The sequence below is a fragment of the Cetorhinus maximus genome, chromosome 11, assembly GCF_964194155.1.
Source record: "Cetorhinus maximus chromosome 11, sCetMax3.hap1.1, whole genome shotgun sequence".
Classification (NCBI taxonomy): Eukaryota; Metazoa; Chordata; class Chondrichthyes; order Lamniformes; family Cetorhinidae; genus Cetorhinus; species Cetorhinus maximus.
The window spans coordinates 52,498,194-52,511,922 of record NC_135889.1 but is presented as its reverse complement, the minus strand read 5'-3'; the positions used below and the strand labels follow the sequence as shown (position 1 = coordinate 52,511,922).

Genomic DNA, 13,729 nt, shown 5'->3' with positions numbered 1-13,729 from the left:
TTTGGATAAGGTGAGCCAGTTTTCTCCTGGATTTGTGGGTGTATGGCAAATGGAGAGGAGTGTTGTGTACTCAAAAGTGAAGGTCTGATACAGTACATGCACCTGCGTCAAATAATTGGGATGAGTGAGCAGTCTGACATTGAATCTGAGCCAAACTCAAACCAGGACAGATTCATGTGCATGCCTGAATTTTGAGGAACTAAAGTTATTTAGCTATTATATCTCATCTCAAGTGCAAAATATATGGTGCAGAATTTAAGTTATGATTCCCCCACTAAGCAGTTAGGTAGATGTGCAGCGTAATCCACTCCATCAAATATAAGAAAAGAAAAAGCTTCCTGAGTTGTGCTTATCAATAATTAACAGTGCATCAGCAGAGTCCAAAGGGAGCTTATATTGCACATTTGAGTAGACTGCTAATAATATATAGTAGATGGATTGGTGTATTCAAATCCCAGGACACAAAGCCATTCAAGTCCGGCATCGCATTTTAAATTAGCCTGTGGATAAATGCCTGGCTATTGTGGAGTTGGGCTAGTGTACAATTAGCTCATTGTTTTTGATGGTTTGAATTGAAGGGACTGTAGGATTGCAATATCAAAGGCAAACATGCTCCTGGATGTCTAATGAGGGAGTTGCTCAGTACAGTAAACGCAGCTTAGAGGACCTTTATTCAATAACTGGGAGACTTTGAGACAGGCTGCAACAGTCCCTGTGTCTTTCAGGAGTGTAACGGTGGATAACAACAGTAGCTCATTTCTGCTTTCAGGATTGTTGGAGTCTCCTGTGCTACAGTATGGAGCCAAATAGTCCAAAGAAGATTCAGTTTGCAATGCCGTTATTTCAAAGTCATTTAGACCCTGAGGCGGCTGAACAGGTAAAGAAGCACCTTTCACAAGGCATTTGAAAAATGAAAACATTTCAAATGGGTTTTATGCATGTTGAAGCAAGTCTTATTTTAAATTCTTGTCGTTTTCTCACCATTACTTTCTATTAAAAAATTAAAAGGTACTTATAAAACAATTGAAGTGGAGCTTAAAGTTTCAGTATTTGTGGCTAAAATAATTAGTTCTGTTTTGGCTGATTTTCCACAGATTAGAAGGCGAAGACCTACTCCAGCTTCACTGGTTATTCTTAATGAGTCATCACCAGGTAATTGATAAATAGTAGAAATCATATGAACTAAGCATATACGTACAATGACAAGTTAGAAAAAATGCTTTTTTCTTGTGGTGCTGTGATTGAATTAATCACTGCTGATTTTTTCTAAATTATTAGCACATTATGTACAAAGAAAGTAACGGGCAACGTGTTATCAGTTTCAAAATTTTGGAGAAGGACATTTTTGTTTGAAATGTGTCTTTGCAGAATCCATGGCATAGCTAGCTAATTAATTGTGATTTGTTAAAATTGCTTCCAAACCTCTGAACGTTATTTTAATAATTCACCAGAAAGCTTAATTGTAATGCTGGAGACCCTCAGCTGTCTTTTATCACCAGTTACTAGTGACCTGATACCACTGATAAAAGAGAAACATACTGACAACGGCAGTCAATGCAAAAGATCTGTATGTAACATATTGTTAATGAAGATTTCAACCTAAAGGTTACTTGGTATCCTACCCAGCACTCTCATTTTAAACTATCTCATTGACCATGCTTACAGGCTGGAAACCCAATGTGAAACGATGGGAATGTATTTAATCGGCAGGCAGAAATCAGAATGTTCTTGGTTTTTCTGCACCTGTTTCTCACATTTGTTCCAGCGGGTATCTCTGGGCTTTGTCCTTGTGAACTGTAAACAGAATACAAGATAAAGGAATCTGGCTCTACAAATGGACATTGTACCGACACTGCATACATGCACCTTTTGCCCTTGAGATTTTTAAAAATTTGGCTGCATAACTTTATTACTAGAATACATAATTAAACTCTGTTTGCGCATTTTTTTCCTTAACCTGTCCTTGTGTGTGGTTATATTCGTGCAGTGTTCTTTAATTTGCTGATAGAAAAGATGCATCTGAGCATTTTTTTTTGAACACACTGAATGATATAAATATCTGTTCAGAAGTAAACTGAAACATTCTGGAAGCTTGCAGTAGTGAAGCAACTCTCTCAGGAAATGAGTTACCAACTAAAGTACTGCAAGAGTCATAGGGCAATATTGTAGGCTCTAGAAAGTACGATATTAGCTTCCATAGAAATTTATATATCAAGGCTGTCTTGAACTCATTGAAGACCTTTTAGTATCATGTGAATACTTATTGATGTGCTTGAATCAGGTGATTAAGTGAAATAGCAGACTTCTGCAGCAGTCTTCAGTTTTCAACCTAATTATGGGCAGTCTTTTGAGGCAGGTGAAATCTGTTACTAGTCAGAGGATACAATGTACAATTTATAACCAGTTGTAGTCTATGTGTTTGAAGCTGGCATATTGATCAGCATTTTACAGAGGATTTTGGAAGCAATTGTAGTAACTTGACCATATAATTTGCAATAGTTTCATCCCAATAAAAATACAAATACAATTGTTGAAGAAATTTAAACCACTAAGTCCACCTTCAGTGGAGTTGTTCACAAACCAAAAAAAAACCATCCGAGCCTGTAACTATTTGTGTTTGACATTCTCGAATTATTTTTTCCTCTGTCTCTTTCTGTTTATCTTCACGCTTTCTCTCAATAGCTCTTATTTACTTTCTTTCATTGTTTCTCACTCTTTTCTTCACAATTCTGTCCTCCTCTCTGTGCACCCTTACTTCCGCCTGTTTCTCATTGTGTCTCTATACATCATCCTTCATTGCTTGACCAAACTTGCATCTTTTTTTTACATATTTTGCAGGCTAGGGTCTTAAATAAAATAGGATTGATGGGCAGCCAGAGAGAAGTGAGGCTTAGGCTGGCAAGGAGTAAGCAAGTGAGGCCTGGTCTGAGGGTGAGCTATAGATGGCTCTGCTGATATTGTTGTGGATCATTGTTAAATGATAATCAAGCAATAATATAAGTGCATGGGTGCAATGATGGGATTTTCCTATGCCTTCCACTGGCTCAATGGTGGCAGTTGTGAGAGCAGTCACAGAACATTTATTGGCAATACGTAAGACTGGATTCCTGCCCATTTTAACTCTCATTGTATTTCCCAATGTCACTTTGTAGTACCTGTCCCAATATGAACAGGCATATTACAATGAGAAGGTAATGGTAGTGTGACCTCAAATGTTGTGTTTGGTGTCACTATTGTCTCAGCAAAGCTGGCCATTTGGAATGCCTGTATACAACAGGCATTCAGTGCTGCTTGGCAATGTTTCATGTGATAAAAAAGCATAGCAGGCAAATAAATGGACGGAAGCACAATTGATGAAGACTTCTGTATATTTATATATAAAAATTCTTCAGTGGAGGTAACTAAATATGTTTTTTCTCCTGGATATAACCTGGCACTTTAAGGTGTTCCAGGCATGGGAATCTTGCAGAAAAAAGGCACTTCCAACCTTCTTTACATGATGAGCTTTGCATTACAGATGACAAACTCCTTGGCAACCCAATTTAGATATGTTAATTCAGCTGATTCCAAAAACTTAAAAAGGTCAATGCCAAGTCATCCAGGTGGGCCTGGCACACCACTGGCAGCAACATAGTCAGAAAGGAAAATTTGAATTAATATCTTTAATGATATAGATAAATGTTCCAAATAATAAGACAGCAGGACATTTAGTAAAGAAAACTACAGTAACACAATTGTAAAAAATGAAATTACAAAAGAGAGCTCTCTCCCATCCTAAGGCTATAATCCATTCCGAATCCAGCTTCAGCCTCTATAGCCCTCTAGTTTCTGTTGAGGTCCTTGCCCTTAGCTTTTCTCTCATTAGTGTATGTTGTAATAGCCCCTGTACCCATCAATGCCAGTCAGCACCATGACACCAGATCAACTCCAACAGAAATGTGAAGACCACTCAGCTCAACTTGTGGCTTCAAATACACTGCTCTGTCCTAAAACAGACCATGCCTCCCCGTTCCTCTCACATCTACCGCCCTCCTAGGAGGGATTCTGGTACTTATCCTCATCAGGTCAGTGTAGATCAGGACCCCTCACACACTGAGACCCTGCTTTCTCCCACTCTAGGCCTCAACCCCCAGCTTCTCTTGCACCTATGCATGCACCACCTCCCATGTGACATGTTGCCGCTCAGCATGCTGAGCTTTCCACTCTTCTAGCCAGGTGCACTTTATCCTAGTTTGGGTGCCACAGCCTTTAAAAAAAGTAGAAGAAATTACAAATTCCATGAATCAATAAAGGAATCTGTAAGATCATAAAGATGCAGTGAGAATGTGCCATTTCTTTTGTTATCATTTTTTTCCTGTTTTAAACTATATTGATTTTTAAAATATTCTCTTTGGTTGAGTGGTATTAACAGACAAAGGCAAATATCAGTTCAATATTCTAGCATCTGTATTTGCCTGCTCTTTCCGGGCTTTGTAATGGCAGAGCTACCAGACCGGACTCTGGAATGATTTTGCAATCAAATGCTTCCGATCGAGATGCCCTGATGCTTGATACTTAATCCTTGCGTGGTGAGCTAATGAGCCAGACAGACCAGGTTTAATAACAAAAAGCTAAAAGCTACTGCGGATGCTGGAAATCCAAAACAAAATAAAAACAGAATTACCTGGAAAAACTCAGCAAGTCTGGCAGCATCGGCGGAGAAGAAATCAGTCAACGTTTCGAGCCCTCATGGCTCTTCGGCAGAACTGAAGCATAGTTTCAACAAGGGAGAAATATAAATTGGTTTAAGGTGGGTGGGGGGGAAGAGACACATTGAGGGTGTGGTGTGAGCAGATAATCAAAAGATGTCAGAGACAAAAGGGTCAAAGAGGTGTTGAAGGTGGTGGTCTTTGTCTGAGAAAAGTGCTAATTAAGAATGGAAAACAGGATATTCAAAGTACAGCTCTAGTGGGGGTGGGGTGGAAAGACTAAAGGTTTTAGTTTTAGATTTAAAAATAATGGAAATAGGTGGGGAAAGAAGAATCTATATAAATTATTAAAAAAAAAGGCGGGTGGGGGGGGAAAAGAAACGGGGTGGGGATGGGGGGAGGGGGAGTTTAAGATCTAAAGTTGTTGAATTCAATATTCAGCCCAGAAGGCTGTAAAGTGCCTAGTCGGAAGATGAGGTGCTGTTCCTCCAGTTTGCGTTGGGCTTCACTGGAACAATGCAGCAAGCCAAGGACAGACATGTGGGCAAGAGAACAGGGTGGAGTGTTAAAATGGCAAGCGACAGGGAGGTTTGGGTCTTTCTTGCGGACAGACCGCAGGTGTTCCGCAAAACGGTCGCCCAGTTTGCGTTTGGTCTCTCCAATGTAGAGGAGACCGCATTGGGAGCAACGAATGCAGTAGACTAAGTTAGGGGAAATGCAAGTGAAATGCTGCTTCACTTGAAAGGAGTGTTTGGGCCCTTGGACGGTGAGGAGAGAGGAAGTGAAGGGGCAGGTGTTGCATCTTCTGCGTGGGCATGGGGAGGTGCCATAAGTGGGGGTTGAGGAGTAGGGGGTGATGGAGGAGTGGACCAGGGTGTCCCGGAGGGAACGATCCCTACGGAATGCCGTCAAGGGGGGTGAAGGGAAGATGTGTTTGGTGGTGGCATCATGCTGGAGTTGTCGGAAATGGCGGAGGATGATCCTTTGAATGCGGAGGCTGGTGGGGTGATAAGTGAGGACAAGGGGGACCCTATCATGTTTCTGGGAAGGAGGAGAAGGCGTGAGGGAGGATGCGCGGGATATGGGCCGGACACGGTTGAGGGCCCTGTCAACGACCGTGGATGGAAAACCTCGGTTAAGGAAGAAGGAGGACATGTCAGAGGAGCTGTTTTTGAAGGTAGCGTCATCAGAACAGATGCGACGGAGGCGAAGGAACTGAGAGAATGGGATGGAGTCTTTACAGGAAGCGGGGTGTGAGGAGCTGTAGTCGAGGTAGCTGTGGGAGTCGGTAGGCTTGTAATGGATATTGGTGGACAGTCTATCATCAGAAATTGAGACAGAGAGGTCAAGGAAGGGAAGAGAAGTGTCAGAGATGGACCATGTGAAGATGATGGAGGGGTGGAGATTGGAAGCAAAATTAATAAATTTTTTCAGATCCCGACGAGAGCATGAAGCAGCACCGAAGTAATCATCGATGTACCGGAGAAAGAGTTGTGGGAGGGGGCCGGAGTAGGACTGGAACAAGGAATGTTCCACATACCCCATAAAGAGACAGGCATAGCTGGGGCCCATGCGGGTACCCATAGCCACACCTTTTATTTGGAGGAAGTGAGAGGAGTTAAAGGAGAAATTGTTCAGTGTGAGAACAAGTTCAGCCAGACAGAGGAGAGTAGTGGTGGATGGGGAGTGTTGGGGCCTCTGTTCAAGGAAGAAGCTAAGGGCCCTCAGACCATCCTGGTGGGGGATGGAGGTGTAGAGGGATTGGACATCCATGGTGAAGAGGAAGCGGTTGGGGCCAGGGAACTGGAAATTGTTGATGTGACGTAAGGTGTCAGAGGAATCACGGATGTAGGTGGGAAGGGACTGGACAAGGGGAGAGAGAAGGGAGTCAAGATAACGAGAAATGAGTTCCGTGGGGCAGGAACAGGCTGACACGATCGGTCTGCCAGGACAGTTCTGTTTGTGGATTTTGGGTAGGAGGTAGAAGCGGGCCGTCCGAGGTTGGGCGACTATCAAGTTGGAAGCTGTGGGAGGAAGATCTCCAGAGGAGATGAGGTCAGTGACAGTCCTGGAAACAATGGCTTGATGTTCTGTGGTGGGGTCATGGTCCAGGGAGAGGTAGAAGGAAACGTCTGTGAGTTGACGCTCAGCCTCCGCGAGGTAGAGGTCAATGCGCCAGACAACAACAGTACCACCCTTGTCAGCGGGTTTGATGACAATGTTGGGGTTGGACCTGAGAGAACGGAGTGCAGTGAGTTCAGAGAGAGACAGATTAGAATGGGTGAGAGGAGCAGAGAAATTGAGACGGCTAATGTCACGCCGACAGTTCTCAATGAAAAGATCAAGAGAAGGTAAGAATCCAGAGGGAGGGGTCCAAGTGGAGGGAGAATATTGGAGGTGGGTAAAAGGATCCGTTGAACGGGGAGAGGACTCCTGCCCAAAGAAGTGGGCACGGAGACGAAGACGGCGGAAGAAGAGTTCAGCATCATGCCGAGCCCGAAATTCATTGAGATGAGGGCGTAAGGGTATGAAACTAAGTCCTTTGCTGAGCACTGAACGTTCAGCATCGGAGAGGGGAAGGTCAGGGGGTATAGTGAATACGCGGCTGGGGCTGGGATTGGAAGATGGGGTGAGGACGGAGGGACAAGCAGGGGTGGAGGGTCCCCGATGGGTGTTGGAGTCGATGAGTTGTTGGAGCTTGCGTTCCTTAGCACTTGAGAGAAAGAGAAAAAGTTTCTTGTTGAGGCGACGGATGAGGTGAAGAATAAAATGAAACTGGGGGCACGCGCAGCTTTGACCAGGTTTAATCGTTAGTTTGCACTGAGCTGATGTCAGTGGGGATGTGCTAAATCTGGGTGTTCCATTTCTGAGATAAGTAGGGAAAAATATTGTAGAATTCCACTGCATAGAAGGAGGTTTCTTAGCCCATCACATCTGTGTTGATTCTACCCACTTAATCACCTTCTCCTGCACTTTTGTCACCAACTTTTCTTTTCTCTACATTCTCCTTTAATAACTATTACAAATTCTACATCCAACACTTTTTGATGGTGCATTCCACTTATTAATAATGCTGGGTAAAAAAGAAAAAGATGCTCCCAGCCCCTCCATTTTTTTTGTTGATGATCTTAATTTTATGCGCTCTAGTGGTTTACCAGTGGAAATAGTTTCTCCTCATTTAGATTATCAAACCTGAAACAATCCTGAACAGCTCAGGCTCATGTCTGTATTTTGGATAAAGTTAGCTAACATGAAAACTTCAACCCCTGGTATGGTAGAATTAAAAATATAATACCTCACCATTTATAACCCGATAGTATAACTATTTTAGGATTGCTATGGAATTTCCCCTTTCTGACTGAAATTTCAATGAATAAGATTTGTTGAAACTTTTTATCAAGAATCTGAAAAGTGAAAGGATGTGTACACAGCTCTTAGTGTGAATGACAATATAAAGGAGAGGGCTCTAAGAAGAAGATCTCACTCAACTATAATATTCTCTACAGCTGAACAGCCTGTCAGCATTGACTATCTAGGCCTCACGTTTAAGAATGTCTGTTCGCCTAAATACTGGATTGCTGCCAGTACCTCTGGAACAGTGCTCCTAAACGAGTCAGCATCTTTAGGAGTGAAGATGGAAAATTGAAAATGAAAATGCATCTGGTCCTGAATACGGCTATTAAAAAATCATTCACAAAGCATATTTTGGCAAATGACTGAATTTTCATTATGTCATCTCCTCTGAAGAGCAGAAATTGCAGCTTTAATATGTTCTTAACATCAGAAATACTTTGTAATAAATTGCAACAATCTCCAATAAAGAACAAGCCCTCAATGCACACACTTAACAAAATCTCTTTCGCACCATGTTCTGAGAAGTGAAACCTGTGGAGAAGAGAAGGGAGGATATTGACAGGACCAGTCCTATCCTGCAAACATAGGAACCATGACCCTGATGCAAAATGTCCTGTTCTCCAAGTCAAAAATGGCAGTTATTAATGGACTATAGAAAAAGATGGGAAAATGCCAACAAACCAAGTTTTGTTGATAGAAAATAACCTCAATTTGCAAAATCTAACAAAATAAAACTACTTATTAACAAAAATAGCCATGTGAATATTTAATGAAGGAAGAATTGATCTGGTTGTTATGTGCAGTAAAATCGTAATTTTTTTTTTTGTATGTATAATCAGAGCAATTCATTCCCCCAAAATGCTTGTGTAAAGATGCTTCACAATGACCCTGCACATAATATTCATAGTTTTTTGTCTCTGAGATTTACATTGATTTACAAAATTGACATAAGTTTAAATAGTTAAAAATTGAACACATTTTAAAATGCTATTATGTTAGGGAACAGGATGATGGGGCTAATTAAGATTCTAGGTTAGGACATTTGGCATCAAAGATTTTATCCAACTTTAGTAAATAATACCAACATATTTCTTCTTGATAGGTGTACAGTCTCTTAAATTAATTTAGTTCAGGCAATCTTGATTTTTTTTTCCTTTTCTCACCTCCTCCCCTATTCAGACACTTTTCATTTAGTCTACCATTGACACACAACATTTCCTGTATCCAGCATTTTTAACACTAATTTGGACTCTTTAAAAGAGTTTTTTGAAGAGGTAACAGAAAAGGTCGATGAGGGTAATGCTGTTGATGTGGTGTACATGGACTTTCGAAAGGTATTTGATACAGTGCCACACAACAGACTTGTGAGAAAAGTTATTGCTCTTGAAATAAAAGGGACAGTAGCAACGTAGATACAAAATTGGCTGGAAAAATAGGAAGCGGAGAATAAATGGTCAATGGGTATATTTTGGGCTGGAGGAAGATTTGTAGTGGAGTTCCCCAGGGGTCGGTATTGGGACCCTTGCTTTTCCTGATAAATATTAATGATCTAGGTCTTGGTGTGCAGGGGACAATTTGAAAGTTTGCGGATACTACGAAGCTTGGGAGTGTTGTAAGCTACGAGGAGAACAGTGTAGAACTTCAAAAGGACATAGACAAGTTGGTGGAGTGGGCAGATAGGTGGAAGAAGGAATTCATTGTGGAGAAGTGTGAGGTGATACATTTTGATGGGAAGAACATGGACAGACAATATAAACTAAGGAATGAAATTTTGAAGAGGGTGCAGGCACAGAAACACCTGGGTGTATACGTGCATAGATCATTGAAGATGGCAGGGCAGGTGGAGAGAGCAGTTAATGAAGCATATAGTATCCTGGGCTATATTAATAGGGGCATAGAGTACAAGAGAAAGGAGATTATGCTGAATTTATATATGACTGTAGCTGGGGTATTGTGTACAGTTCTGGGCGTCACACTATAAGAAGGATATGAACACATTGGAGAGAGTGCAGAAGAGGTTTACAAGAATGGTTCCAGGGATGAGAAACTCCAGTTACGGAGATAGATTGGAGAGGTTGGGATTGTTCTCCTTGGCGAGAAGAAGGCTAAGAGGAGATTTGATAGAGATGTTCAAAATCATGAGGGGGCTGGACAGAGTAGATAGGGAGAAGCTGTTCCCGCTCATAAAAGGATCAAGAACGAGAGGGCACAGATTTAAAGTGATTTGCAAAAGAAGCAAATGTGACATGAGAAAAAACTTTTTCACACAATGAGTGATTCGGGTCTGGAATGCACTGCCTGGAAGTGTGTTGGAGGCAGGTCAATCAAGGCATTCAAGAGGGCGTTAGATGATTATTTGAATAGAAACAATGTGCAAAGGTACGGGGAAAAGGCAGGGCAATGGCATTGGGTCCTAATGTTCATTTGGAAAGCTGGTGCAGACATGATGGGCTGAATAGCCTCTTTCTGTGCTGTTAAAATTCTGTGATTCTGTGATAAGCAATTTAAGAAATGATAATGTTACAATGAAGTTTTAGATTTAGTACAATGAGTTCTGGATTATGTCTGAACTAGGAGTGTTTGACTTTGAGACTGAGTTTAAAGTTTCTGTGCCTTAACAAATTTATTGTCTTTCACCTTGAGCAAACATTTCTAAAGAGCTTTATAATGAGCTTGTGCTTCATCCCAAAAACAAAGGTAAAACTGAATGAATTATTAGAGACCTCTGTAAATCACTGATCTATTTGCACTGTTTTGTTACCTGAATGGGTTGTGCAATTAAATTGTACAGGATTACAATGTAAAAGCATTAGAATGAAAAATGGATGTTCAACTCTTTCACCCAACCCTGTGTTATTCATATTCAGGACATGTACAGATCACTTTTATCTCTGTCACATAATGGTGCCATGTCTACATCACTTATCACTATTGAAACACCAATTAGTTTGCATACTCTGACTGATTCAGCACTCAGATTATAGTTGATTTGAAACTCTTTCGAGTTATCAACAGTCACAGATTGCAACTCTTTCGAGTACAATCACAGTTCTTGGTTTCTGGGAGTGGGACATGAACCCACAACCCTCTGATTCAAAGGCAAGAGTGCTATGAACTGAGCCACAGCTGACACCTCTAGTTGATTTGAATAGTGAACAACTTGAAGTATAAAGTAACTACTTAAATTATGCTTCATTGGTCTCAATCATGTTGATTAGTTTTCTTTTCATGGTTCAGTGCAAAGCTTGAAATCTCTTCCTGATTTGAACAATTTGGATCAGTTTCATAGTATATTTTAAATGATGACATAAACTACAGTTCCTTGCCTGACCACATTTCTTTCATGCTATTCACAAATCTTTTAAAATGGAACTTATCCAGTATTTTCTGAAAGTAAAACTTTATTGTGCGCGACACATTTTCAGTAAAAAGTACATTGACAAGGATTTGTTTTCCTCATCAATTTTCTCCAAATCAACAAAATAAAGCAAAAACCTTGAGCAATCCTATGGATTGTCCACCAGAGAACCAAAGAGTTACAATCTCTTTAGCTAATTTGTCTGGATCAGTTTGGTGAATTTCATGAATTGTTTGCCAGGCTGGAATGGAAATGAGTTATTCTGAGCGGAAGTAAAACTAGACCCACAGACCTTTCATCGAATTGTGCCTCCTCTCAGCTGAAAGTAGAGCAACATTAACAATGGCCATGAGAAGGGAAATTCATGGATAAAGCATCCTACCCCAACCTGAGGCAAGACATAGGTTGGCAAGTAGCACTGCTAAATTGAGAGAAATTGTAAAAAGGACATTTTTACAAAACATTAATGGGTTAGGCCTGAAGTCAAAATCATAATTGAAAAGATCTTCAAGAAGCAAATGAATTGAAATGAACAGCGTAGTTCATGGTCATTAAAATGAAACCCAGGAACAATCTAAGATATCTAAATATTTTGTGCTGTCAATGATTATTTCAGAAAGGGGATTGTTGCATGGATTAAGAAAAGCAAGGAGAAAAAGAAGGATTAAGGGGAAATTTGTAAACTGCCCTGTCAACTATTTGCAGAGTTGACAAAATGCCTGCCATTCCGGTTTAGTTCATGTGGCACATTATCCATACAGAAACTAGATTACTTTTCCCAAGGTGCAAAAGTGTTGCAAAATGCATGTAACTGTTGTTGACACAATCCGCTTTTTATTGTGTTTCTAAGAGGTTTATATCCTATTAAGCAGAAGTAAGCTTAACTTTGCATTGAGAGGCTGTGAACATTACCAAAATATAAATTTCAAAGAAAACTACCTGTTTTACAAATCCTTTAATGAAATACTTTTTCTTTTTAAAGGTTGACATTTTACTGTTATCCTAAACTCTTAATATTAGAAGCTACAAAAATGCAGACTGCACACACCCTTTCACAAATCTCATTATCCAGAGATAATCCTGTCACGGGTTTGGGGGTGGTGGGGTGGTGAGTGGCTGTATTATGACAGTGATTGATGGAAATTTAAACCTAAAAGGGAGAATAATTAGTCAAGATCCTTATATCTCCATGCCTAGTATCCATATCTTTGTGAAAAGAGTGGGCTGAATTTTTCTAGGAGCTGTAAGTCCCGCCATTGATGTTGAAAGTGAGAGCTGGTGGGGAGGGATGGTGGGACCCTGCTGTGGCATTTTGCTGGCAACAGTCAATTAACAGGCTACACTGAGGCCACCATACCAGCAGCCTCAGCAGCACCATGCCTAGTGGTGGCCAGTGCTGAGGGTCAGCTCCAGCTCCAGAATGAGGGCACAAGCCAGGCAAGTGGGTGGGGGGTCGTGGAGGGTAGAAGGGGGATGGTGGTGATTGTTATGGCAGTGGCACCTTGGACACAGGGATGGCAATTGCTGCCAGGGAGCTCCTCTCCCCTGCTGTGAGCCTTGCAGTACCCATTTAGTGGCCCAATTGGCTGCCCAGTGGGCTGCTTTGCCCCTAATGTTCCTACCACTCCATAGTGATGGAAAAAGGCCGGGCTCTCCTCCTGATGCCTTCCTCGACATATTGTCAGCCATACCGCCTTCTAGCCTGTCTCCAATGGGTTGGGAAAATTCAGCCCCATGTTTTCTGGTACAATGAGAAATGTATCTGATCCGACAATTCTAGGTTAACTCATGCTGTGGATTGGGTGTAATGTTGATTTTATTCCCTGCCCAATTCTTCAGTGGCGTTTGACACCTGCATTGCACTTGATCGTCTAGGTTTCTCAACTAGGATTGGTTGTTCAGGGGTGGGGGAGGGGGTGCAGTGGTGTTGGGGTTAAAGGTTTTAAAAACATTTTTAAAAAGTTATTGGCCTCCACTGGGACCATAACACAGTCCCTTTACAATTTTTGTGCTCAGTTTAGAGAACATTGATCACCATCCTTTGTGGCAGTCACAAAATCAACAACTCTCTTACATAGTATACTGGCCCAACCTGCTTCACAAAGGTGTTATCAAATAAAATTTGACACCAAACTACATAGGCTTGGTCAAAGCGATGGATCTTAAGGACAGTCTTACAGAGGATGCAGTCAATCAGAATAAACTTGGTAATACAATAGACCTGTTTGAGCTTATTATAATTTCTTGGCCCATGAATGCTTGCTGGCGGTGAATGCCTTGAAAGTGAAATTTGTTCAGGCGATATGTCTGAGGTTGCACATTCTAGTAT

The 13,729-nt window shown here is 41.3% G+C and overlaps 1 protein-coding gene across 4 annotated transcripts in view; it reads left to right on the top strand.

The window, feature by feature from the left end:
* The first annotated feature begins 255 nt into the window (after positions 1-255).
* ppp1r1c (protein phosphatase 1, regulatory (inhibitor) subunit 1C) overlaps positions 256-13,729 on the top strand; it is a 115,998-nt gene continuing 102,524 nt past the window's right edge. Inside the window, exons 1-2 of one of the 4 annotated variants that reach the window (XM_078551934.1) lie at positions 256-877; positions 1,095-1,152. In XM_078551934.1, coding sequence (XP_078408060.1) covers positions 797-877; positions 1,095-1,152 — 139 coding nt within the window. In that variant the 5' untranslated portion in view covers positions 256-796. The remainder of the gene's footprint in view (positions 878-1,094; positions 1,153-13,729) is intronic. The other 3 variants (XM_078551930.1, XM_078551932.1, XM_078551931.1) reach the window with 3 other exon arrangements.